The following is a 27450-nucleotide window of genomic DNA, read 5'->3' on the forward strand; positions in this document are numbered from 1 at the left end:
TTTTCATCCCTCATCAAAATTTGCTCTGTGATAGTCTCAATCCTTAATCGCATCTTTTTATTTATTTATTTTTGTCATTTCAATTGGTTGTAAAGAGTTCTGTCTACTATCAGAAGTATGAATTACTAATAAACCAATCCCAGTGTTGTCAAATGTCCCGGCATGACCAGTACATCAGGCTGTATGGGATTTAAGTCGTTTCTTATGGAGGTCACGACAGCTGACAGCTCAGCTATAGGACCCTTTCCAGCCACCCCCCAGGAAAATTGTCTCACGGGGACTGGAAGTCAGAAGAAGTTCCACCTCTCGGTGTATTGGAAGAGTTCTACCAGATCGGCAATACAGAGCATGGCTGGGGGTGAGAGAAGGACGCCCAGGGGGTGGCGCCTGCCTGAGGCTGGGCTGGTTTGCAGTGTGGTGCCGGGTCGTCCCGCAGCTGCTGCACTGACATGACCGACCTGAAGGGCTTGGAAAAGAATCTGGGGACCACCCCCCACTCGGTCCTCTCAGATACCACCTTCTTCACAATGGGTCAGATCAGCTTGGGAGGTGGGTCCGTATGACTCCATAGGAACTGGGAAGCGAAAACCTTAGAAAGCCGGGTAGATGTTGAAGCTACACCAAGTCAAATATACAGAAATTCAGAGATTCCTCACGCCCTGAGGCCAGTCGTGCCCGCTACAACAGTCTACTTAATAACGGTGGGTCTCTCCTCGCTGACCACGTCCCGAAACCTGCCCTGCACCTGAAGACTCCAGGCCATGCTGCACCTCTTCATCTGCCCACCCCCCGGGGCCCGCCCTGACCCCCAGAGTGAAAGTCTCACGCTGAGCCTATCATCAGCCTGGCATCTGGGCTCAGCAGCAGAGCCTCTGAATTCAAAACAGGGCAGTTTCCTGGCTCAGAACTCCAGCGCCAAATTCCTTAGGCTCAGAAGCGATGGGAAAACAGATCTTCAGCATTCTTCTGATTTAGAAATCATTCAAGCTGACAACAGATCAGAAATTGACAAGGAGATGCGAACGCCTTAACTTACATGGCTGTCTTTTCCCTTCTACACAGCGAGGAACAGAGCGTCCTTCGCCTTGGTTTTCTTACGCCTCTCAGCTTCAAGCACGGCCTGTAACATTCATTCAAGTGTGTGTGAGCTGGAGGGTGTCAGCTCTGTTTCGGATGCTACACCACATGCATTCCAGAGGGGCCCCAGCGTCCAGGGTGCTGCTTCCTGCATGCTTCCCGCATGACCCAGCCCCTACTCTGCACGGAAACTGTGCAGGAGCAACCTAACAGCGAAGACAGTCAGTAGGGCAACACTGAGGGTGTTGGTGGCTTAAGTATGGAGGAGATGGAGGTGAGGTTCTGACTCGGGACTAGGGAAGTCCTCGTGCAGCCCTTGTGTTTCACAGGTGAGGCCTGCAGAGGTAGGCACTGCAGAATGTCGGTTAGACGGCTGACTAGTAAGGGGAAAGCCCAAGTACTTCCTATGGTCCCAGTCTTCCCACTCCTCCAGGGTCAGAAACCTCTTTAAGATACTGATGTGAGTTAGGTCTTCTCCAGGAAAAAACAACCATGTACATATAGACGTACACAAATGTTTGCAAATAAACTCAGGAGGTCACGGAGCCCAAGCTCACCTGTGTGGGCTCACCTCTGTGGCTTCACGGGCTCATAAACCCCAGATTAAGAATTTCTGCCCCTGAAAAAGCCACTTTTCTAACAGAAAGTGCTACTTTTAACCCTTTTCAAAACTTAAATCTACACTAGCTTCAATGATGTAATCTATAAACTTCAGGGAAGAAGCAATTTCAACAACTCAGATAACTTAAGCCCTGATCAATATTTCCATATTTTTAACATGTGTCAAATTAAGAAATGCATAGTAGAAATTTAAACCTCCATGTATTTTACTAGTGATTTCACAAAGACATGGAATATCTTTTCTCCTAATATGGAGATGGCTCAGCAGTATTTAAATGATTCCTTATCCAAAGTCATATAAATATGCACCAGATGTATCTTTTGTAAATGTTATGTTTTTCAACTTCTCAGCATTTGCAAGTAGTTGAAAGTTACGCCAAGCATGCTTTAATGGGGCATAAAAGTGCATTGTATTCAAAGAGATGGCACAGCTCTGTATTAGGTGAAAATACAAATGTTGTCAATGGATACATTTTCATTTTATTGATTTACACCGTATAACAGAATGCCCTATGTTCTTCTTCACATGTAAGTTCTATCTCAAATAAAATAGAGCTAGATATTTAAAAATCATGCTTACATTAATGGATTCCCTTGATGACAGGAAATTCAAAGCACAGAATTTTATGACTAGAAGGCAATTTAAAAATCAACGAAATCCCAGACCCTGATTTAACAGATGAGAAAACTGGTACCGTAAGGGCGACATGAGGCAACAATCGCTGAGTTAGCTGTGGCTCAGTGTACGAATTCACATGCCCTGAATGCAAGGAACTGTGCTGAGCTCTCTATGCTGTCTGCCTCTTAACTACCTAAACAAAAGAAGGAGAAGAAACAGTAAAACATAATTTATTGATTTCCTGGGACATATTGGGAAGAAACTGTCAAATTATCTTATGGGAAGTAAATACAGGCAGTAAAATGCCAACTGTTAGCATTAAAAATTGTCACAGAATATCATCGTGCTGTTTCTTTGATATTAAATTCTGATGGGCTCAAGATCCACTTTTTTATTTTTAGTACAAAAGATGTCCAGTAAGTTCCTCTCAGAACTTTTTCACTGAGGTTAGATACATACATCAAAGGTATTTGGGAAATATATTCAAGTCAGATGTAATTGACAGTTCATCTTGAAAACTGTGGCTTTTTAAATAAAAGTTAACATTGATAGCTTATTGTAAAACCCTTTTTTAATTTTTTTTTATGTTTTTGCTACAAAGAAAGTCAACCCGTCCTGGGTCCAAGAGGGCAGCACCGAGGGCATGTGTCAGCCGCCTCTGGTTTACCGGCTCCCTCTCCACCGTGGTTTTTCTCTGTCGTGGGTTACTATAAACTGCCCTGATTTCTGGCAGTGAGTCAGCATATTAATTCATTAATAACGAATTAATTAATGGGTGAGAGTCATTTTGCTGGAAGCCAAGTAACCTTTTCATTTTGATTTTTACAAATAACATTTTGCCCTTTAGGGGTGAGTGGCAGCAATGATTTCATTTTGAGAAGTCATCATTGAGGTTTACTCCCCTTTGGGGCACCAGCTGTCAGGGGAGCACCCATGTTTCTCAAAGTCGCACAACTGACTCTCCTCTCAGACCCGAGCAAAGCCTTGGCTCCCTCTGTCTGGGAACCGGCATTTGCACACCCTGCCCCTCCCCCAGCATGGTGAGGAGCCCACCTAACCTCACAGCACTCCTCCCCACAGCACTGTTTTATCCTGGGCCCCCAAATAAGGCAGTGGCCCTGCCCATGGCTGCGAAGGTGTCACACTTCCTGCAAAGGTGTTGGCGAGCTGAGCACCTGAGGAGTGAGCCAGCGAAAGCAGCCCACAGGCTGTCCCGCCGGAGTCAGTAGCCACCCTGCCCAGAGGCCGTGCCTCCCCAGGCGCTCCTATCAGCGAAGCTGGCACGTACCGCATGTATACCTAACGTAGGAGCTTGTAGCTGTGCACACATGCACCTTCCGAGACCCTGTAACTGGCTCTGCTTCAGTGGAAATGGACCGTCCAGACCAAATTGTGTTCGTCATTTCAGGTCAGCATGGTGAGCGGGTCCTGCTCTCAGCAGCTCGGAGGGCCGGCCATGGGGCTGACTGTGACCCAGGGGGTAAGCCAGCCTCGGAGCCTTGGCGATATTGTTGTGAATAAGACTAGCAGGGCACTGCACTCACAAATACCACGTGGCTGCTTTGCCAGCTAGCACAGTGTCCCTAAAGGTGAGAAAGCAGCAGGGGCCTCAACATTTGGAAAACAGTAAAGCAGTGCTATTAAATGCACATCGTCTTGCCCTGGCCAGGATAGCTCAGTTGGTGAGGACATCATTCTCATACGCTAAGGTTGTAGGTTTGATCCCTGGCCAGGGATGTCTGTCTATCTATCTATCTATCTATCTATCTATCTATCTATCTATCTATCTCCCTTTCTTTCTCTAAAATAAATAAAATAAAAACAGCACATTTTCACCTTGTTAGTGTAGCTCAGTGATTGAGTGTCAACCCAAGAACCAAGAGGTCCCTGGTTTGACTCCCAGTCAGAGCACATGCCCAGTTGTGGGCTCAACCCCCAGTAGAGAGTAGAGATGTTTGTTTGTTTCTCATCGATGTTTCTGTCTCTCTATCCTTCTCCCTTCCTCTCTAAAAAGAAAGAAACACATTTAAATTTGTTTTGAAAAGCACATTGTCTCTAAGAGATAGGACCAAGGCTCAGAGTGGGTGCCACCACCACATGGCGACTTAGTCCTCAGATGCCTCGGTTGACTCATCTGTCAAACCCGGGTGCAAGCAGAGCTTCAAAGGGTGCTTAAAGGCTTACACGGGACAGCGTCCACATGGCACATGTTTTCATACCTAATACATGGCAGGTCTTCAGTAATGCTGTGTCATTGTGATTGTTGTTATCTTTGTTGTTGTTAGAGAAATTCTCTTTTGAGTCAGTAGGCATGAGAATGAGAAAAGCTTTGCTTGGAAGAGTTCGCTTTTCTGACCTCCCCAGACCCAGCGATGGCACCAGCGGACTGCTCTCCTTCCAGCCCATTCAGGGAAGAGAGAAGAGAGGGTCCAGATGAAAGCCCCATTGCCCCTGTCGGGCATGGCTTTGGAGTCCAGCTGCCTGCCCTGAGTGTGGCTACCTTGATCCCATGACAAAGTCCAGGCTGAGGTGGCAAGAGAATGTTCAGAAGGAGCTGGAGGAAAATCCCAGAGCCTCCCTCTGGTTCCCCTCCCAGGAATCCCTTCGGTTTGGGTTCCCTGAGGATAAAAGGGACAATCCCATCAAACTTAAAGTGATGATAAAGCGATGTCTGTTGGGTGAGGGGGTAAAGGGGGAGGAGTCCATACTAGGCAATCTCACTCACCTCCAATAGGTGTGTCCCATTTAACAACTCATTCTCCATGAAGAACAGGGCCCACTAGAATTGAGAGCCAACAACAGTGGTTGGCAAAGAGGTTGCTTCTTCTCAACATCACTTATCCCACGCCACCCACTCCTCCTCCCCAAAGTTTTGGGAAACCAAGTCAATGCTTTCTCAACCCCTGTAAAGACCTGTGACATTTAAAGCATAAGGTTTTAGCACAAGAAAATTTAAAAATAGACAATAAATTTGTATTCAATGCTTAAGGCACCTATCCCTTAGAAAAATGTATATGAAACATCTTTTTTCTCCACAAAACCACATTAGCTGTTACCAATGCCATTACATTTACTAAGACTGCAAGCGAAGATCCGCTCATGGACACAGACAAAGCTGGTCTGCCCTGGCTCTAAGACACAGAGCGCAAAGTAAGTGTGTGGCCAGGGGCCTGTGGCCAGTTTTCTATGAGCGTGAGGCACTTGCTTTAACTTGCACTGCAGCAGTTTCCACACCCAACACACACACACACACACACACACACACACACACACACACACACACACGGTGTTGGAGCTGGGCCTGGTAGGCTAGTCCCATTTAATAGGCAGGAATGAGCGAGCTCTGGGTGGCCTGAGGAAGGGAAAAAAGATAAAGATGTGGCCACACCCATGCTCTCTAAAGGGCTACCCGTGCGGCCGCGATCTAGTTTTTGTTGTCCACTGATTCGACTTCAAGGGCATCTCGTCATCACACTGGGTCTACAGCCTCATAAACGAGGCCTTTGCTTCCAGCTCACACAATGGTTGCTAATGGCGCCAATTCACCAAAGTCAGTATGGGAAACAGCATTATTTTCAAGAAGCTTTATATTTATTATAAAGGGCAGTTTTTAAAAATCATGTCAAAACTGTTGCTAATGTCTTGGGTTTCTTTTTCTTTCTTTAAGGATTCTGCATTTGGGGCTAAGGGCAGTTAATAGCAGCCAGTCCTGATTGGCCAACATCTGTTTCTTTATAGGAACCTAGTTGCCAAGTAGCTGGACAGCAATACCCATTTGGTATTCATGGAAGTACTTGCCGAACAATAATGACAATAATTGCCTCTGATTCTTGTGTTTACAACACTGCCAAAGTATCATTAGGGCCTTATTTATAGATAATAATGCTTATTAATCACAAGTATTTGAATTTTGGAATGTATTAGATTAATATTCTTTTGTACCTCAGTTCTGTACTAATGCTGTGAAAGACACTCACTGAATGCAACTCAGTGCCAATGCTTATTTTGAGCTGCAAAATAATGTGTGTAATTTGCAGGTGAAAGATAAAGAAATTACATGGCTACCTCTCACCAGCCTGCACCGTGATCAACAGCCAACTTCAAGAATTATTCCCTAACTCTAAAATGAGAAAGGAAAGAAGCAAAATAAATCCCTCTGTAGGTATTATTTCCAAAAAATCTTGTAAATTCTTATGATGGGAGAATTTCCTAATAATAAGTCTATTACCTTGTTTTGCCATAAATCTTCAGTGGATGGTATCAATTTATTGAAAAGGGCCTGGGGTGAAGAATAATTAGCGATTCTGTAAAAATTTCATATTGGGTAAGTTTATGGAGGCTCAAATAAAAAAAAAATAGTGTAGGATAACTAACAGTTGTAACCAGCAAAAGTAAAATCTTCGGTCAAACTTCCCACTTGTTAAACATCCTTCTTTCACTTATTCATTAAACCTTTCTATCTGTTTAATTTCTGTGCGAGCAAACATTAAAGCTATCAGGTACTTCCCTATTTCTATGTGCATCTTAAAACAGAAATCATTAAAAATTCCAAAAGATTACCTCACTTTTGCTAAGATTAATACAAAGAACATAATTTCTGTTGGTGTAATAAAACAATTTTTTTAAATATAAAGTATTCCCCGTCAGTTGTGGGTTGTCGTTGGGTTTTTTGTTTTTTTTTTTCTGCTTTTACTTTTATTAGATTTATTTTCTGCTGAATTTACTCCCGGGCCATAAGTTTTTGTTTCTTCCGTTTCCTCTGGGATATCTTTTTCTTCTGTGCACCCTCCTCTTCTGGTTTAGGAACAAACAGCTCCTTTTCAGGGAGGAGCAGCTCAGTGTGGCAGGGAGCTCATGGACGGGTTAATCCGCCCGAGGGCTGTGTAGGTTCTATGTTGCATCTTGGGAGCTTTGTTCACCTGAATGTGCTCAACCACCCGAGAGTCTGCATCTAAACCCTGAAGTTCAGCATTGCTCTCAGCGTTTTCAAGCACGTGCAGCCAACATTCAGCACTCCTTTTGGGCCACCGACCCTGTGTCCAGCCCACTTTCACCTGGGCACACCTACCAGCTCCATATTGTAATGACAGAATGACACACCCTGCTTCTTTAAGGGGACCTCCTTCAGATACTTGGTGGCTTTTCGAATATGCCCTTGATGGCCTGGGCAGTTTCAGGAGTGTTCTTAAAATGAACACAATGACCTGAGCCTCTTGATTTGCATGATTTCGTGGGGTTTTCTAGGTCTAGTGAATAGCGAACCATCTTCAGAGGCCACCTCTGGCCGCTCTGGGGAAGAGCCCCAGTCAGTAGATTTCACCTGGCCACTCCTTCCCAGAATTACAGCAAATATGAAGTCAGCAATATTTCCTTTTTATCTGGCATACAATTTTATTTGTTCTTTGAGTATTCATGCTTTGTGTTAGAATAATACTTCAGCTGTTTAATTAGATGAAAGCAAGATATACTGACATATTCTTCCAGAAATATATGCAAAGGAAAGCCTATTAATATGGTTCGTTCTAGGTGCAACTAGATAGCTTTTTAAAAATTGCCTGTAATTAATGTTTACTAATAATCTTTAGACTACACCCAAATCACGCTTACTCTCATCCTACTCTACCAAAGACTACTTTAAAAGCGTGTCTGGGTCTAAGAGCCACCTACAACCGATAACATTGTCCTCTCTTATTCTCTGGATCGTGGTCCCCGACAGGAAGCAAAAGGATTGTATCTTTCAATTCACCAAATTACACCGAGAAAACTGTCCTCCCTGAAAGATCCTTGAAAATGTGTTCAACTACCACTTCCAAGTCAGAGCATACAAGGCAGCCAAGATTCCCACTCATTAAATGTATAATGTTAACATTTTAATCTATTGCTAAATGTAAATAACTTAGCAATCCCAGTTGGACTATTTAATATTAATTTAAAGTATTTTATAATGTGTGTGTATGGCTCCTCTCGTGGGGCTAAGTAGAAAGGTGAACAATTATCTAATAACTTCAATCACTGTACTCAGCCCAACCTGGCAAGTCAGACCCCTTAACTCTCTTTATTTAAATCTGGTAAAGGTCTCAACTGGAGGTCCATTCAGGTGTTTCATCTCTCATAACCCTGGGAGAATGCGGAGTCACGCAATAGCTTATAGAATGAGTTGCTCTCTCACAAACGGAATCACTATAGATAGCCAATCTAAATTATTCCGATTTCACCACGTCTGTCTTTCTCTTCTTAACATGTAGATGGAAGAGAAAGCAGCAAGGCCTGAGTTCTCCAAATAATTCATTTCTCCAATTTATTTTTCTTTCAGTAGATATGGCCTGATTCTCTCATTAAAAGTCACTAGTAGTTGGATGAGGAAAGAAAATAAACATTTTGAGAGAACAGATACATCTCAACTCGATGTGGCACTGATAATGTCTAAACACTGAGGCTTAAAACTGACCTCCCCCATGATGTCTCTCTGAGCCTCACTGAACTAGCCTCACCCACTGCTTACAGACTTGAGACTAAAAGAAAGAAAGACAGAAGAGAGAATAGAAGAGAGGAGAGGAGAAGAGAAGAGAAGAGAAGAGAAGAGAAGAGAAGAGAAGAGAAGAGAAGAGAAGAGAAGAGAAGAGAAGAGAAGAGAAGAGAAGAGAAGAGAAAAAAGAGGGAGGGAGGGAGGGAGGGCGGGCGGGGGAATGGGTAGTCTATAAAGTTGGAGTTTAAATGTGAGAGTATTGAAATGATAATTCACTATGAAAAATGGTTTGACAGAATAACTTGTACTCCAACTTCCCAGCAGTTTTCTGGGCTTAGTTAGATATGAAACTTGAAATCTGTCAACATTTTACAGTTGCCCTGAGTTAATAAGCATTTTTCCTTGTTTTCTTTAACTGCCAGATTTTTAAATGAAATTGAATCTGGGGAGTTTTATTTGCTACATTATACTTCTGCCTGCTTGCAGGCTACAGAATGCCAAAATATTTATTCATACAAATCTTTCTATGTCTGTAACTTGAGCCTACTAAAATAGGCCTTTACCCCTTCATTAATTAAATCGACAAAAAAGATTATTTTACATTTCAATTCTCCATCCAAATTTTTGAATGAATATTGTGCAAATCGTTATATAGCCTGTGTTTCCTTAAGTCACAGCACACCATCACATGGAAAACTTCCTAAAATAGAAGACTAACTTATTTTTGCAGTTGACTTTAAAGCCCATCTAGAATAAAATGTTTGCACCTCTCTCCAAGTTATAGTCTTTTTAAAGACTTTCACTTGTATTTCCATGGTTTTAACTTCAAGCATTTTAAGAGATTAAGAAACAAACCTCAAAAAGCAGTTGAGCCTAAAACTGATTTTAATTTTTACAAGCTCATCACTAATATTTAGACACCACTGATGAGTCATCAGTCTTTCAAATACTGTCTCTGAAATCAATAAGCAATAGATTACATATGGGAATCAATGCCACCATAAATATTGTATATGTTTTTCAGTAAAGAAATATACATTTACATAAATATAGAAAAGTCAACAAAATAATCTTATAATAAAAGTAAGTCTCATTACGTGAGAGAGCTCCTATTGTGGTTTTCAAGAATAGTTCAAAACTTTACTTTTTGATTCCTTTATCAACTAGGACAAATAGCTGTTAAGGTATAACATTCAATTATAACGTTTATCTACATTTGCTCAGCCAAACTGAGCATTGGATTCTTGCCAATGTATTCATTTTAACCCAAAATGAATTCTTATTTTAACAAAAAAAAGCCTTTGAAAATGAAAGACTTAAAAAACTAAACAAGAAACAAGTAACATGTCATCCCATATTATACATCATTTCAATGATAAATACATGCTTCAATTTTTTTTTTACATTTTGAATTATCACTAAACTCCTGAATGTATTTTAATGATATAGAGGCCCATAAAATTAACTACTTAAAAATGTTTCCTACATAGTAGAATGGAAAATAAAATTAATGTTTTTTGTTACCACATTCAGAATTGAATTTTAATTTAATTTCAACAGTATTTAATTTGCAAGGAGAAAAAGGCAAAAAAAAAAAATAAACCCTGGATTTTGATAGAATGTGCATATTTAAATGTGCATTCAAAGTACGATGCCCTTTTATTTTATATAAAACAAGTTATTTAAGTTCCCAATACTTTTAAATGGGGTGTGCTTAAAAAATTAATACGAGGCATATATTATTTATTTATCAATTTTTTGGTGTCATGTACAGTTGGCACAATTCAGATTTCAAAAGAAATTTTGAAGTTCATGTCACTATTAAGATAAACTCATTCTTCTCTTAAGACGTAGAATATATTGTTAATTGCAGAAGTTTGGTATATTACACATGGGTTTTTATATGCAAATGAATTCAGTTGGGTATGTATATTATTTCATTATGTTATGTACATAAACATCTACCCTGTGCATATGTATATTTACATCATGTATAAATATGTGTATATTACCAAAGGGTGCTACCCTGAAGGAAGAGGAGGAGCTTGAGGGCTGCCATACACGATTTTAGTTAACTGTTTCGTGAAAGTCATTCGGTTTTTCTTTTTTTCACAGCCACAGAGACGGGTGTTTATAGACAAGGTTTATTTATTTACTGTTTTCCAAAAGGCTAGTTTTATAACCTTATGCTCACATATGCCCGAAGTAAATGAGTGATCCCTCCCCTCCATCCTTCCCTTCGTTCAGGAAGGCCTGTGGGAAAACGGCTGGATAAACAATTCAAAGAAAAGCCAAACTTAGATTCTAAACACAAAAGCTCATCTATTTAAACATTAACATTTTATCATTAACATTCTTTATTAAACTTTAGCTGTCTACAAATCACCTTATGGAAAGGCCTGGCCCAAGTTCCACCGGCATATTAGCTGGTGATGGTCTCTTGAGGTGAATGTCTGCAGATTGTACTGAGAGCTGTGTCCAGGACTTTCAAGAGGTCTTTTAAAGAATCGTGGCTAATAGTAGAACCGTCTAACATTAATAAATCCAAGAAACAAAAAATACATGTCACTAGGATTTCTAAGTTATTGAAAATCCTCAGATGCAAACATTAGGGCCCCAAGGAGACAACTAAAAGTACAAAGTGTCTTTTGAGGATCTCATGTTATCAAAAACACAACTTGGCAGTGGGGTTCATATTCCCCAGAATGTAACTATGTCACCTTTTCCTGAATTCTCTCTGCCCTGCTTTCCCCTTGAGAGGCGAGCAGTCCAGGTGGGCCTGGTTAAAGTTTTCAAAAGGAGGAACTTCATTCGGCCCAAATTTTCTCCTGCTAGTCCGCTTTCCCTTTTCCAAAGAGATAACTGACAGCCATTGTGTAATGAAATTATGGAAATCAAGACTGGAGGGAAAGGGAGTCATTATTTCAGAACTGGAAAGGTGTGGGTGTCCTCACTCCCCCCTTCCAAATTTCACAACTGAAAAGGAGCGAGCGCCTTGGAAAGGGGCTGGGGCAGTGGCACACAACAGGGCAGCCAGGGACCCCCAAAGCGATTTTAGTTGGCTCCTGCCGCCTTCCTCTGCCTCCAAAAATAAAAACGACCTCCATGCAAGCGATTTTTAAGGCCAAGACGGAGGAAGCAGATATTCCAGGGTCCAGGCCCTGAAACGCGGCCTCCCTGTGGGGGAATATGGTCTAAGGGGCAGGCTGGACGAGGGAAAAGCTCTCGGTGGCATTTCTCGGGAATGCTGTCCCTTTCAGCCTTACCCTCGCTCACGCGAGTCAGGGTGTCCAAGAATGCCCCGGGGCCACAGGAGGGACCTCTTTGGGAAGCAGATGGGATGCAGGTGGAAAAGACGCACTTACAGAGAACAGAGGAGGAGGAGATGGGGGCGGGTGGAATCAGTTCTAGGGCTGAAGATTCGGATCCGAAGGCTAAAAAGGTTACTCTGGCCCCGGAGCACACTGTTGCACGCCCGCCCTGTCCTCTGCGCGCATCGCACTCACCCGCACACCGCCCTCGCCCCCACCCCCCTCGCACCCGCACACTGCTCCCAGCCTCCGTCCTCGCCGGACTCCAGGGGACGTGGCCCCTCGGAGGTGCGCCCGCCGAGGGTGCGGCGGCCCAGCCCCGTGAGCGCCTGGCGCGGCTGTCGTAGCTCCAGAGCCCGCGGACGGGGAACGAGGCGCGCGGCCGCGGGCACCAGCGGGGGCTGCCCGCTCGGACCCGAGAGTGGGCGGGAGCGCAGCGGGGACCCAAGGCGGACAGGGTCCGAGGAGGGGTGACGCCGCTGCACCGCTCCCCGCGCCGCCCGCTGGGACTCTGCCTGCACCTACCGCTCTCCCGCCGCTGGGAGGTCCCGTTCGGAAAGGCCGGCGGCGCGGGGTGGGTGCGCGCTGGTGGGGCCCCGGGCGCGGGCGGCGCGGGGAGCCCGGGCGGCCCCGCACGACCCGGGACGGCGCGCGGGCTCCTCTGGCGCGAGCCTGCAGGGGGCGCCGGCGGGTTGGCGCCCGGCGGGGACCTGCCGCCGGCCCGGCGCAGAGGAGGGGCCGGCGGGGGCCCGGGACCGAAGTGGGCTGTCTCTGCGCCTCTCAGAAAGGTCAGGCGGAGCCCCGAGGCTGGTGCGCAGCCATGTGGGGACGGTGGTCACACCTGTCACCCTCCAGGGACCGAGGGGCGTCGCTTTCTGGTCTCGGCCGCTGCGAGAGGCCTCAGCTGCCCCCCGGCTGCTGGCTCCACCTCTGCTTTGGGGTCGGGGACAGGGAGCCTTGCTTTTCTGTCCTCGCAGCGCAGCGCGGCGGGAAGTCTCCTGCAACTGGGGGTGGGAGGCAGATGAAGTCTGCTTCCTGTCGGGGACCACTACCCGAAAGTGCCAGAAGTCTCACCTGCGAGCTGTGCGCCTCGCGTCCCCGGCCTTCATCCCCAAACGCACGGCCCCTCCTTGGCCAAGGGGCCCGAGGCCGCCCACTACCCGGCCCCGCGGATGCGGCAGGAAGGGGGCTGGGGCCTGGGAAGACCTGGGACTCTGTCCCCGCCGCGCCGGCCACCCAGCCCTTGCCCTTTGGGTGGGCCCTGCGCCCCATCCACGGGGACTTGCCCACCCTGCAGCCTTACGGGAGGAGGAAAATGGGGGCTACGTTCTCAGAGAAGCAGGGCTCGCTCCCCGCAGGCGCCTAAGGGGACTGGATCCAGCGCAGGGGCCCTGCAGACCCTCGTGGGTGGGGGCGCCCAGGGCCAACAGTGCCATTGGCGTCAACCTGATTTTTCGGAACCTCCACCCCAGGGTGTCCGCGGCCCTTTCTCCCTCCAGAATTTCAGCTGAGCTGTGGGTGGTGACCGACCCCGTCCTGATCCCCACCCAGCAGCCACCCCAGGCCAGAGGTGTGCGGGGTTTTCTTTTAAACCCACATCTTATAAACGTGAGATTTTTATCAGGCAGCACAGATTACTGAAAGCGTACCGTTTCTCCACGATCCAATTTTATTAGGATTTACTCTGATTTGTGCTCGGCTTCTCTAGGGAAATAATGCTTTGATTAATATAATCCTTGCCCCGGATCCGCCACATGCCCCGCGCCCCTCTCCCAAGAGAAAGGGCCTGTTTGACCAACAATAACAGAGCAGCAACTCTTGCAATCTGCCCACACCTTTGGGGGCGGCGGGGAAGGTGACACGCGTTGCTGAGTGCAGTGGCGAGAGGGGTGAGCAGGCGCTGCGAGCGGTGACTTCCCCAGGCGCGGGCCCCGCGGGAGGAGCCCGGGGCGGCTGCGCGCTGCGCGCGTGGGTGCCCGGCCCGCCTGCCCTCTGCTCGCTCCAGGGTGCGCCTCTTTGTCCCCGGCCACCGCCTCCACGACGGGGATCTGCGCGCTCTCAGCGAGGAGCCCCGGACCCAGGGCGCGTCCACAGCGCCCACCCGCGGCCCCAGAGCACCTCGAGAGCAGATCGGAATAACCGGGCACCGGCCTGGGACGCCCTGCAGCTACCAAACCTCGCCCAGAAACCTCGAACCTGGGACGGACCTCACCGCCCGCCTCGGGCACGCGTCCGCGCGCACAGTGCCCACCGCGGGCCGCGCGGAGCGCCGCACCCCCCTGACCGGCTGAGCGCGGAGGCGGGGGCTCTCCGCGTCCCTCCTCCCGCGCAGCCTCGCCTCCTCCCGAAGGGAGAAGCTTCTGTTACGAAAAGGCGCGAAGGAACGAAAGCCCAGGCTCGGAGGCTCCCCGCAACACCCCTCCGGTCCCGGCGCCCGTCCTGCAGTCCCCACCCCCACCGTCCCCAGCTCCGGAGGCGGGGACGCGGCGCAGCGCGGGGTCCTGCGCCTCCGCCGGAACAAAGCCCCCCGCGCGAGCCCGCGGCCCGCCCCGCGCCGGGTCAGTGGGCCCGAGGCGCCGCGCCCAGTCCGCGCTCCGAAGGCCGGACACGAAGGCCGCCTAGACGCCGGGCTGCGACCCGCCCGGTCCTCCGGGCCCGCGGCATCTGGCGCCTGTGGACACAGTGACCTGCTGGGGTGACTCAGCGGTTACCCTGGCGGCCTCGCACCCCACCTCCCTCTTCCTTGTCCCTTTCTGTCCCATCTCCTCCATCTCTCCCTGCTTTTTTCTCCACCTCATTCCTTTTATCTCATCCCTTCTCCCTTTGCCTTTTTTTTTTCATTTATTTCTATTATTCTTTTCCACCGAAAAGCAATGCCGGTTCCACTTCCGAAGGCCGCCCTGCGCGCCTAGGCTGGGGAGAACAGAGGAGCAATGGGTCCTCTGAATTTTGGGTTTTGAGCCGCGCTCTAAATAAAACAATGCGATCTGAGGAAGTGGGGGTGCCCGAGGCCCCAGGAGCCCCCGCCTGTTCGGGGGAGGTTTCTCGAAGGAGGCCCCTCGGCTGCGGGATGGCGGCCTGAGCGCCGGGCCCCCCAAGGCCAGCCTTTCTAGGGGAAGTTCCAATCCGACTTGAGGAATCACTTGCCAGAGCCTTGCAGGGCAGTCTTCCTGTTTCCGAAGTTAGGATACTTTAATAGCCAGTTTTTCTGAGTGAAATTTTGTTTGTTTTTGCGATGCGAATTAAAAATAAAGAGAACACAACCAACGCCTTCCCAACCATACAGGCCTGGACTTCTGGGGGCTTTATGCACCCGGATATAAAACTGAACGAGATCTGCCCTCTGTCAGGCGCCACCACTCAAGCCTGGAAGCCTCCCTGTGGGCTTTATCGAAACACCAGAAAATATGGGAGGAGGGGTAAGTGTGCAAGGCAAACAGGGACACATAGCTTTCAACTTGGGACTGCCAAGCCCAGGGGCAAGAGCAAGGTCATTGAGTTCTACACCAAGGTCTCTTCACCAGATATTTTAGAGCTGAAATTGTACTGCTGCAAACCATGCAGTATTTGGAGTATCAAGTATCCATGCATATCGATGCTGTATTTTTAAAGAGAACAAAATAGCCACCTCTCCTCAAGCTGACCAGTCCAGGGTGGGCCTCGGACGGGAGCAGGACAGTGAAGGGGGGGCCTCAGCAACCCACACAAGCACCATTTGGGGGGGGGATGCTCAAAAGAGCAGCCTTCAGCCTGGTAAGCCGCAACCTGTGCCCAGCGTCACAGACAATAGCTAAGTTTAAATCTTTAAAAGTATAATAAAAACACAGGTGCCAACGTCAAAGGTTGTCTTTCCATAATGTGCCACAAGGCCTCTTCTACAGCAGGAGACCACCCTGTTCCCACCTGGGAAGGAGCCACCATCTAGCCCACAGGGAATGGTTGGTGTCCTCAAGAGATCCAGCCACCTCTCGGGCAAACCTGCGTTATATTTCTGGGTTGTGTTTTTTAAAACACAGACAGACACACTCACACACCCCAAATTGACCTTGGAGTATTTTTCTGGCAAGGACATGCCCACATGTTTTTGTGAATAAATCATTATCATCACTCTGGTCAGTCAGATGGGCCCTATGAATGTAAATTCGAAGAAGACCATTATGATGGGGGGTGAGGTGCGGAGGTGAGGGGGACAGGCAAGAATAGCCTGTCACGCGGTGCCAGCTCTGGCTTCCCCAGCGGCTGGGAGCTTTCATTCACAGGCCTGGCGGTGCACGCATGCAGCTAGAGGGGCAAACGGTTGGAAATGGGTTGTTTCAGAAGCAGGCACTCCACAGCCAACTTATCACGCCTTCTCAATCCAGCTAAAGCTGTCCTAGAAGCATCAGAAGTAAAACTCCTTACTTTAGGGTGAGAAACTACAGTGTCTGAATTGACAACTGCTCCTTCGAACCCATCTAAAGAACCAAGCGCTTGCTCCTTTCCTACAGATCAGATAAACCAGTGACCAACGCGATGCAGAGAACTGGGGGGACCACTGCATGCTTCAAAACTCTCAGCCCCACCAAGAAACCCTCCACTGTGAGAAGACACACACCCCTTCCACCCAAAAGCTACAGCGAAGGAGCCCTTCCCTTTGTAGACAGCACATGCTGCTGCGGGCTGTGAGTATGCTTCACATTTTAATTTGTAAATGATCGTGGCAAGCAGGCTTCTGCCCCTCCACGCACCCAGCACCTGTCATTCTCAAACGGAGGCACATGAGTAAGTGCCCACTTTGTGTTCTGTACATTTGGCCCAGGTAATGGTCTTCAGTCTCTCATTTGGCAAAAGCAGGTCCCCAGCCCCAACAATTAAAAGTCTGTAGCCTTGCCCGGCACTTTGAATCTTAATTCATACACCCAGCTCGATCGTTTCCACCTCCAAATCATTACAGAATGCTAGCGGTTTCTAATATATAATAGATCAGCTCTCAAGTTAACTTGTTGCTTTACTCAGAGTCACTATTTCCTATTTCTTTCACTTTAGGTAACCTAAGACTAGATATGAGGAGCAAACTTTTTTTTTTTTTTTTGCGGTGGGGGAAGGGGGGGTAAGTACATTTGCAAAACAGAAAAGTAAGTAGCTGCCAAAATAGTAACAGTCACAGATTTCGTGAAAAGTGATACAAAAATAAGTGTGTTTAAATATGTATCTACAATGACTGCTTAACTAGTGTTTTGCAAAATGTCTGGCTAAATAGGAAAGTTCCCTTTCTTTCTCCGTAATAATTGATAAATGCATTTAGCGGCCCAGGCATGCAAAGTATGGTAGAGCTTTGAGGCGTTTGTCCAGTTCATGTGGATCTCCCCCAGAAGTCTTTTGTCCAGAGAACTTAAGAAAAAGCAATGTTTGGGCTCAAATTACAGTTTCCTCAATTTTCCACTTGGTTTTATTAGTACAAACCTGACAGTGCATTTTCTAAGTCTAAATGTGAGAGCTCACAGATGAAAATAACAGAATTAAAATGCTTTTAAAGTGTCTCCTTTGCTGATATTACTCCCCAAATCTTTCAATCCTCCTAGACGGAACACCACGTAAAGCCAAGTCTGGACTTTTCAAACTTAGTTTCAAAGGAAAGCTCATGGCGGCAGCTGGTTGATCTTGGAGTTGAGTTAGAAAAGGGCGTCTCTCCCCTCTTCCAGGGGAACCTCCTGTCCCGGGCCCCCTCCTAACAGGCTGTGGCAGTCACAGGTGCCTTGAGCTGCTGAACTGTGGACGCCAGCTTCTCACTTCCAGTCACTCACGGCTTCCCTTTCTAAGTGGTGCTCTCTAAATCTCCTTGGGAAAATTGTCAGCAACAAACTGACTAATTGCTCAAAACCGGTCAGAATTTGCTCTTCACGGTTTTAGAAGTTTTTCACGAATCTTTTTTAATCCTATCCAAAATACAGTTCCATCTTCATCGGCGATAGCTAAAGCTCTCTGGGGCAGAAACCTGGTACTGTATAAAAATTTTCTTCAACTGTGTTAAGTAATATTATGCTAAGAAGTTTCAAGCTCCCAGTTACCTCTAACCAACGGCTATTTTGTAGCTTCTTTTCCCCAACAAGCCCTTCAAAGACAAATCCAAAATCTTCCCATAGCCATAGGAGGTACCGAGATTAAAGCAGCCATTAAATATAAAATGAAGTAAAAGAGATCATGGACGCCTTGACTAAATCTCCAGGATCTTGAGTTTTACTTAGAAGCCAAAGCATGTATCAAGATGAAGAGCATGCATTATTTAATAGTTCATACCTTAGGATGCATTTTATTTTCCTGACTGCTTCCCCAAGTCTGCAACCTGAATGGTTGCTCCTAAAGTAGCTTATTACACACTTTAATAATTTTAAGGGGCTTTTGCTTTCACAGCCCAATCTGTTTTCCAGCCCTATGTACACTTCACTGAGAGAAATAGACGAATCCTTTTTTTTTTTTTTAACTGTTTCTTTCAGGCCATTTCACAGACATGGATGGGTGGGAGATGGGGAAGTCATTGTACTCGTATTTAAAACCCTGTGTTATGCAGTGAATTCACTCGTCGTGGTGAATTTGCACAGAAAGGTTTGCTCCTTTGGCAAGTTTGAATGAGCAGATTTGCTTTGGAAACAGCTACATTTTACTCAGTACCAGCTACAGCGAGTCAGTGCGCCCCCTGCTGACAAGTCCCTAGTGCGACTCCTGAGCACTTCCAAAGTTTATTTTGTTCAGTAAACCGTGTCATATAAAATTAACAACCACCAATAAAATTAGCTTATATGTTTCAACTGTAAAAGTCCAAAACAAAGTAAAGCTAGTCTTCGTGGCGCTAGAGATCTCAGGCCTGGCTTCTCCGCGGCTGAACCAAGGTCCTTTTATCTAAAGCCCAGTGCACAAACATATAGCTTAATGTGACTAGTGTTCTTCCTTTTATTTCTTTCTCTATGGCAACCAATATGCTCTGCTCAGAAATGTTCCCCATCAAGGAAACAAATGATCTTCAGGGAGCAGCTCTATGTGGCATCTGGTCCAATGGAGCACAGAGAGTTAACCCCAGTCAAAAGCGAGGCTGCCAAGCAGTAAACAAGCAGTGGAAACCCGGCGGGTCTTAGCCCTCTCCCCTACTGCAACCTCTCCCTCCCTCCTTACAAACCGTTTCATTGATTTGGCATCAACTGTTGCCAAAGAAACGACAAATTTTAAATCACAAGGTGTTCTGGATACAACAGTGCAATAAAATTCTAGCCCTTTGACGCTACCCCCTCGTCACCCAGGCAAGGCTTCCTTTAAAAAGAACAAAACCAGGGAGCTTTGAGAATCCCCTCCAGCCTATTTCACAAAGGTAAGGTGCCCTCTCCGGCTTGGAACTGGCCTGGCCATTTCCTCCAGCCATATTTATCTAATTAACTGCATCTAGCAAGTAACTGCACCCTTAATTTTTACAAAACCCCGGGGCAGTGGCTCGGAGGGGGCCAGGCCGACTGTCAATCTGAGAAACAGTAAAACCCAGCGTTCGACGCTCCAGCTCCAGCCGTTGGCAGTAAAGGGTAGGGTGCCCTGCTTAGTTTTGATTGATCACCCTCTTCTGACCAACGCTCCACCAGAAGCTGGGAGCTGCACAGCCGCCAGCTCCGGCGGTGGTTCTAACCCGGTGCAGGACTTCCTGCCTCTTCTTCCTCCCCTGCTTCCTCCATCTCCAGCCCTTTGCCCTCCCTTGCGGAGCCCCCTCCACTCCACCCCTGTTCCCAGCAGGAATCCCCTCACCCCAGTCCCAAGCAGGCACACACAGTTCACCCCTCAGCACTGGCTACAGAAAGGGCAGTTCTCTCCCTCTGGTCCTCTTTTTTTTTTTTTTTTTTTTTTTAATTCTCCAAACAAGAAATGTTTATGATACTGCTCGCTTTATAAGCGCTTCTTTTCTAGGGTCCTTTGCCCTGTCACAACCAACAATTAAAACTGATAGCGCTCTCCCCCACCCCCAAAGTGCCTTGCTGCGGGAGCTTTGGAATGAGTGCATCTTTTTATATAATATTTTAGCAGGGCTGGGCGGTTTCTCCCCCCCCCCCAGCACATTTCCCCCTCCTACTGCAAATGATCACTCTGTGAACCCTCTCTTGTCCCAAGCAGTAAGAGCAAGCTCCCAAACCTACACGCGCATTCACACGCCGAAAGAAGGGGCAGGGAAAGAGAAAGCAGGGAGAGAAGATGAAAAACACTTACCCAACAAACTTCTGGGGTTAGATTTTAAAATAAGAGATTTTTTTTTTCAATCAAGTGACGGGAGGCGGTGAACGCATATTCTCAACTCCCCAGAACGATGCATCCTTAGCCTTCCCTTCACACTGACTCCTCCGAGCCCAGCTCTCCACTAGTCTATTATTTTCACCAAAATATATGAAAATGTATGCAAATGAAAATCAGCACTAACTGTTCTCCCCTTGTTATATACTTTGGATTTTTTTTTCCAGACAAAACAATCACACTCGCAGAGGGAGGGGGCAAGTGGAGTGAGGCTGGGGGGGGCTCGGGAGCGACTGGAGAACTAAGTAGGAGAAAAGGGGGGACGGCGGGGACGAACCTCAGAGTAGCAGTGTATTTCTCTGACGGAGGAGCGCTGCGTTCGGGGGCTTCCCACAGCACGCACGCCCTCCTGGAGGAGAAAGAAAGCCGATCTGTTTGCAGAGGCGCTATCGCGTTTCATCAGGCCACCTGAGACTGCTTTTGAAAGCGTGTACTGTGAAATTCATAGCAGTAATTTAGACAAAATCCTCACTGTATATTAATGAAAGACGGCCCATGGCTCTGTTCCTATCCTCCCCATTCAGTGTAAACAAAACCACGAGACTCTGGGTTTTTGAGCCGGATCCAAGCAAAATCGGCAGGAAAGGGAAACACGGGGTGCTGGCACCGACCCTGCAGACGCCTGCACCTGGAGACCTCAGATTTATTCAATGAAATCTGTGTTCCGTCTTCTATATGTACATACGCGCATACATAAATAGAAAAAGGGGCCTTGGGGGGACGAGGAGGGGAAAATCCGTGCTGTTGGGGGGTTGGTTTCTGCTGCTTTTCACATCTATACCTTAGCAATAATGGCTTCGCTGAAACCTACCTACACCGGTATCTCTCCCCGCGCAAGCAAGAGCTGGATGAGATCCTGCGGCGTCCACTGTTACTCGGACATCACGCACAGGCTGCGTGGCCGCGGCGGGGCTCTGGCTTGACCTGAGTTCACCTGCCTAAGCCCAGCGGAGGAACCACTCCCGGGAGGAAGGACGGCCCATTCCCAATTGAACCGGAGCATCCAGGTCCAGGGCGGCGGCCGGGCGCCCGCCGCGGGAGCGAGCTGGGGAGGCCGGCGCAGGCGGGCGCGCCGCAGAGCTGGGGTGCGGGACGCACGCGCGCACACACTCATTAGGAACGGTGTATTTATTGAATGTCCGAGTTGGGTTGGTTCATTGGAAATCCCCGAGGACGGTTCAATTTGCCCTTGTTTTCGTTGCCACTTTCTCTTTTTGCTCGGTTCGCCGAGGTTCCACTGTGCAGCGTTTCCGCTCGGTCGCGTTCCCCACCCCCGGCTCTCCCGCCTACCCCTTGCACTCCCCCGCCCGTCCCCCTTAACCCTTTCAGCCCGGCTGGGGCCGGGAAAGCGTTTGTCGCCGCCAGCCCCATCCACTACACAAACCCTTTGGAGACAGGAAAGAAAGAAAGCACCACCGTGCCTAGGAATAGCCAGCAAGCACACCCGCCATAATAGCCACGTGAAATCACACACACAGTGCGCACACGCAGGTAAGCGGCAGGCGCGGCGCGTGCATCCCGGGGCGCCAGGCCGGCCCCTGCGGCAGCAGCGATTCCGACGGCCGTTCGGACCGGATACACTCGCGATGTATCTACGGGGAAAGGCGGGCCAGGCTGCTTTTCAAACACTTCGCCGGGCTCCGCCAACCCGCTCCCTCCAAAATCACCAGGTCTCGCCAGCTACCTGCCTGACCCGGAGAAGGAAGGGGGAGGGCGAGGGAGGAGAGCGAGGAGTGGGGGCGAGCGCCACGGCGGCGGCGAGCGGTCCGTCCCGCACGCGCGGGCACTGCGCGGGTCCCCTGCTGGAGGTTCCCCAGACGACGGCATCCGAGACCTTAGACAAAGGGGGCCGCCTCCGGCACGCAGCCACTGCGGAAAGTTGCGGTGGCGGATTTCCAAGAAGCCTGGCCGCGACCCGAGCTCTGGGCGCTGCGAGCTCCCCTTTCCCACCCCCGCTGAGACGGAGACGGGGGCCGGCTGGCGACGGAAAGAGGAAACTTTGAAACCACTGGGGACACCTCTGTCTTATAGGTATTAGCTCGAAAGGTGCACCCGCGCCGGGCGCTTCCCAAGTCTGCGGGGTGGCAGGGGGCGCGAGGGCTGCAACGCGACGCAGTCCTGGGTGGAGTGGGCTGGTGGCTGTATTGCATGGATTTCCCCCTCTTTGTTTCCCTCTGATCCTGCCCCCCTCGATCCCTTTTCTCTCCCCGTTCCTTCCCTCCTGCCAGGCCTGCAGCGAACGCCTCGGGCCGCGGAGGGTACGCCTACCACTCGGCCGGACACTAAGAGTTAAGATGTGGCGGAAGGGGTGGCGGGAGAGGGGCGGGGCGGAGAAAGTGGCGAGGGGGCGGGAGCCTGGGGGACCGCCGCTTTCCAGCGTCGACGACGCGCTGCCTAAATTAAAAAGCAACCAATCGGAACGGCCGGAAGGGGGGCCTCGCGTCCGGAGCCAGTCATTCCGGGCCTGCCAATCACCCAGCAGGTAGCCAATCAGCGGGGGCCCTGGTGCTCGACTTCCTTGTATTTGGGAAAGTGTGGTGGTGGGTGCGCGCTCGCGGCGGAGGGTAAACATTCGACAGTCCCCGCTCAGAGAGGGAGGGACGCAGAGCGAACTGTCAGATCCAGCGCCGGCGGGCGGGCGGGCGAAAGGGGAGCGGGAGGAAGAGGGAAAGTGAGGGAGGAAGAGAGCGCGCAAACCAGGGCGCGAGCGAGCGCCCGCTGCAACTCCGCTCCGCACGGCCCGCGCCCGCGCCAGCGCCAGCCGTGCACCCTACAAGCCGCACAGCGTGCCCACTGGAGTTGGTTGTGTACCAAGGATCCCCTATATGCACACACACCCCTCCATCTCCACCAATGCACTCTTCCTCCTCCTCCTCCTCCTCCTCCTCCAGACAACTGCTGGGAAAAAAATAAAACACCAACCCCAACCTTCAGCAACAAGGTAACAGTCGTTCGAACTCGTTTTTTCTCCTGTTCAGTGTTTTTCCTTGTTATATTTGTTTCCTCATTTCTGCCCAAAAGGAAAGATGTCGCATCAAACGGTGGCTGTGGCGAGGAGGATGGAAAAGGACTCTTGTTTCAGAGGCAACCGAGAGCCCCGGCAGTAGCAACTGCAGAGGCATGCAGCATCGCAGGAAGTTTTCCTAGGACAGGACAAAACTTGAGCCGCGGACCCGAAGGGAGAGCAGGAGCCCGCTCCCCGCTCCGCACGCGCCGGCAGCCAGCACCACCCCGCCTTCAAGGACTCCAAAAGTTTTCCTGCTGCCGAGGACGAGCAGCGAAATGTGTGCGTGAGGAGGGAGGAGAGCGGCCGGGGAAGGAGCAGGCGGGCTGGCTGCGGGTCATCCGTAATTTGGTGCAAGAAGAAAGGAGCGGCTTCTTCCTTTGTTGTCTCCTGTGAAGTCGCCACTTAGCAGGTGGAGCGAGCCCCGCGCCCCGGCCGAGTCCGCGCTCCCGGGACCGGAGGAGGAGTGGAGCCCGAGACCCGCCCGGGAGCCCGAGCGCAGGCCCGCGCCCCGCCCGGCGAGCCCCGCTGGAGCCAGCCGAACGCGCCGGGGCTGGGGGCCGGCCCAGACCCCCCGTGAAGGGGGCGGCCGAGGAGCGCGCCCCGAAAAGCTAGCCCCCTTCTGCACAGCGCTGCTGCCGCCGCCGCCGCTGCTGCTGCTGCTGCTGCCAGAGGCCGGCCCGCGACCCCCGCGCCCTGCCGAGCGGCCTTGCTGCTCCAGCCGGGGGCCTCGGCGGCGGCGGCGGGGGCGGAGGAGGCGGCGGCGGAGGAGCGGCCCAGGCGGCGGCCGACTGGGGGCCGACTGGGGCCCGGGGCGGGGGCGGGGGAGGAGTGAGGGAAGGAGGCGGGAAGCGGGGGGCGCGGCGGCGGCGGCGGCGGCCGCGGCTGCTGCTGCGGCGGCGGTGGTGGCGGCGGTGGGGTGGCGGGAGCGGAGCGGCATGGCCACGGCGGCTTCTAACCCCTACCTGCCGGGGAACAGCCTGCTGGCGGCCGGCTCCATTGTCCACTCGGACGCGGCGGGAGCCGGCGGCGGCGGGGGCGGCGGCGGGGGGGGCGGCGGCGGCGCGGGGGGCGGCGGGGGCGGCATGCAGCCCGGCAGCGCCGCTGTGACCTCCGGCGCCTACCGAGGGGACCCGTCCTCCGTCAAGATGGTCCAGAGCGACTTCATGCAGGGGGCCATGGCCGCCAGCAACGGCGGCCATATGCTCAGCCACGCGCACCAGTGGGTCACGGCCCTGCCCCACGCCGCCGCCGCCGCCGCCGCTGCCGCCGCCGCCGCCGTGGAGGCGAGCTCGCCGTGGTCCGGCAGCGCCGTGGGCATGGCCGGCAGCCCCCAGCAGCCGCCGCAGCCGCCGCCGCCGCAGGGCCCCGACGTGAAGGGCGGCGCCGGACGCGAGGACCTGCACGCGGGCACCGCGCTGCACCACCGCGGGCCGCCGCACCTCGGGCCCCCGCCGCCGCCCCCGCACCAGGGCCACCCCGGGGGCTGGGGGGCCGCCGCCGCCGCCGCCGCCGCTGCCGCCGCCGCCGCCGCCGCCGCGCACCTCCCGTCCATGGCCGGAGGCCAGCAGCCGCCGCCGCAGAGCCTGCTCTACTCGCAGCCCGGCGGCTTCACGGTGAACGGCATGCTGAGCGCGCCCCCCGGGCCCGGAGGCGGCGGCGGCGGCGCGGGCGGCGGCGCGCAGAGCCTGGTCCACCCGGGGCTGGTGCGCGGGGACACCCCCGAGCTGGCGGACCACCACCACCATCACCACCACCACGCGCACCCGCCGCACCCGCACCACGCCCAGGGCCCGCCGCACCACGGCGGCGGCGCGGGGCCGGGACTCAACAGCCACGACCCGCACTCGGACGAGGACACGCCGACGTCCGACGACCTGGAGCAGTTCGCCAAGCAGTTCAAGCAGCGGCGCATCAAGCTGGGCTTCACGCAGGCGGACGTGGGGCTGGCCCTGGGCACCTTGTACGGCAACGTGTTCTCGCAGACCACCATCTGCCGCTTCGAGGCCCTGCAGCTGAGCTTCAAGAACATGTGCAAGCTCAAGCCGCTGCTGAACAAGTGGCTGGAGGAGGCGGACTCGAGCACCGGCAGCCCCACGAGCATCGACAAGATCGCGGCGCAGGGCCGCAAGCGCAAGAAGCGGACCTCCATCGAGGTGAGCGTCAAGGGCGCGCTCGAGAGCCACTTCCTCAAGTGCCCCAAGCCCTCGGCCCAGGAGATCACCAACCTGGCCGACAGCCTGCAGCTCGAGAAGGAGGTGGTGCGCGTTTGGTTCTGCAACCGGCGCCAGAAGGAGAAGCGCATGACGCCGCCCGGGATCCAGCAGCAGACGCCCGATGATGTCTACTCGCAAGTGGGCACCGTCAGCGCCGACACGCCGCCGCCGCACCACGGGCTGCAGACCAGCGTGCAGTGAAGGCCGGGCGCAGCGACCGGAGAGTCGCCGCCGCCAACGCCAACGCCGCGCCTCCCCCGCACCCGGCCGCCCGGTCCCCGCCGGCCCGCCGCCCTCCCCTCCGCCCAAAGACAGGCATGCCCGCCCTTGGAGGAAAAAAGAGAGACTGGCCGGCGAGATGGTTTCTGAGTCCTAGAGAAGAGGGACCAAACAAACAAAATATAATAAACACCCAAATGGTATACACAAGCAAAACCGGAAGAGGAAAAGGGGGCGATCCTGGGATCGCATTTATACTGTGGTGATGTTTCGTTTTTTGTTCTTGTTTTTGTTTTTTAAAAAGGGTGAAGAGGCCTAGCGCACCAAAACTGCACTCGCCAGGTTTTGCCCGCCCCGAGGAGCCCCCAGGGCGACGGGTGACAGCACCTAGCACCTGCCTCGCCCTCTCCCCTTAAAAAAATAGCCCCTCCCCCCCCCCTAAAGGGCTGCCTAAAGTGACCGACCGACCGGGACTTGGTTCCTGGGAGCCTCTGAAAGCAGCAGAGGCACCGGCTGAATCGGGGACGACTCTGCTGGGAACCAGCTCTTCTTGGCCATATGAAGTCATTTGGGGACAAACTGACTATGAAACGGGAAGGAGAAAAAAAAAGAACAGTCTCCAGCAAAAATAATATCCACAGCTTCTGAAATTAACAAGCTGAAGAGCAAAGCCAAAAGAACACGTTTCCTTCAAATAACCTTGGAAATAAAAATATCACGAAGGAGCAGAGGGATGGGCCAGGGCGAAGGGGACGTCCGCTCATCCGTCGCCGAGTGGGAGAGGCCCCCAGGGCCCGGCCCGGGGCCGCAGTCTGGGCATGGAGGGAGGCCCGCCGCAGCCCGGCTGCCAGGGCTGCCTCTGGGACGGAGGATGCCTAAGGATTCCACCGCTAATAATTTTTTTATTAATATTTTTATTTTTTATTTCTGGACTGACTCATAAAGGGATTTAGAAAGACGGCGCACCAGCCGCTGCACTTCTTGGACTTCGCTCCTCCACCCGTTGCCAACTTTGATCGAATGGGTGCTGCGGCTGTGATTATAATACTGCCATTTCCAAGCAGTGTTTTTGGTAGGTTTTAATAAACAGACTTTTCAAAAGACGGCAATATAGATTGTTAGATCCGTTGCTGATCTAAAAATATTTGCTTTATATTTTCATTAAATGACTTCTTTTAATATTTTATTCAGAATACTTATGAACTGCTGCAAAATGGTAATTTATTTTTCCCCAGATCTTGTATTACGTGTTTTTTTCAGACGAGCACAAATCAAAATGAAATGAAAATATGGACAGTTGTTAGGTAATAAGGGTATCTTTTGATGTGATCATTTGATTGTAATTTAATTTGAGTAGTGATTCCGTAAGAGCTGATCGAGAAAATAAATTTGTTAGAATGAAATAGTCTGTGTCTGATGCATAAACACTGTGTGGGAAGAAATAGTTGGAAAATATTTTTTTACTAATGCATATCCTTGAGTGCTAGCGCTGAGGGAGCCCAGTAGCGCTGGGGCACGAAGGTGTGTTTGGAAATCTAGAGTAAAGGACAGACTTGACAGAAATTGCTAGTGCTCTAACTACTCGGCACTCCCTGGTAAGCTGTCAATTCCACAGTCTT

At 50.9% G+C, this 27450-nt stretch overlaps 1 protein-coding gene, 1 long non-coding RNA gene and 1 pseudogene across 3 annotated transcripts in view; 1 reads left to right on the top strand and 2 right to left on the bottom strand.

The window, feature by feature from the left end:
- LOC132212986 (uncharacterized) overlaps positions 1–20519 on the bottom strand; it is a 64255-nt gene extending 43736 nt beyond the window's left edge. For both annotated transcript variants that reach the window (XR_009447878.1, XR_009447879.1), the window contains exon 1: positions 20312–20519. This is a non-coding gene — a long non-coding RNA (uncharacterized LOC132212986). The remainder of the gene's footprint in view (positions 1–20311) is intronic.
- Positions 7037–7594, bottom strand: LOC132213746 (large ribosomal subunit protein uL22-like; annotated as a pseudogene).
- A 2419-nt stretch (positions 20520–22938) lies between the features above and the next one.
- On the top strand, positions 22939–27234 carry POU3F3 (POU class 3 homeobox 3). The gene is made up of 2 exons (XM_059658933.1): positions 22939–23333; positions 23414–27234. Exon 2 carries the CDS (start codon positions 24335–24337, stop codon positions 25811–25813), a length of 1479 nt encoding a protein of 492 aa, XP_059514916.1. The 5' UTR covers positions 22939–23333; positions 23414–24334; the 3' UTR covers positions 25814–27234.
- The last annotated feature ends 216 nt before the right edge of the window (positions 27235–27450 follow it).

The sequence above is a fragment of the Myotis daubentonii genome, chromosome 12 (genome assembly GCF_963259705.1).
Source record: "Myotis daubentonii chromosome 12, mMyoDau2.1, whole genome shotgun sequence".
NCBI classification, from domain to species: domain Eukaryota; kingdom Metazoa; phylum Chordata; class Mammalia; order Chiroptera; family Vespertilionidae; genus Myotis; species Myotis daubentonii.

Bases quoted from the DNA above. Each gene is read 5' to 3' on its own strand.
- POU3F3 (XM_059658933.1), top strand. From the start codon at position 24,335: ATGGCCACGGCGGCTTCTAACCCCTACCTGCCGGGGAACAGCCTGCTG.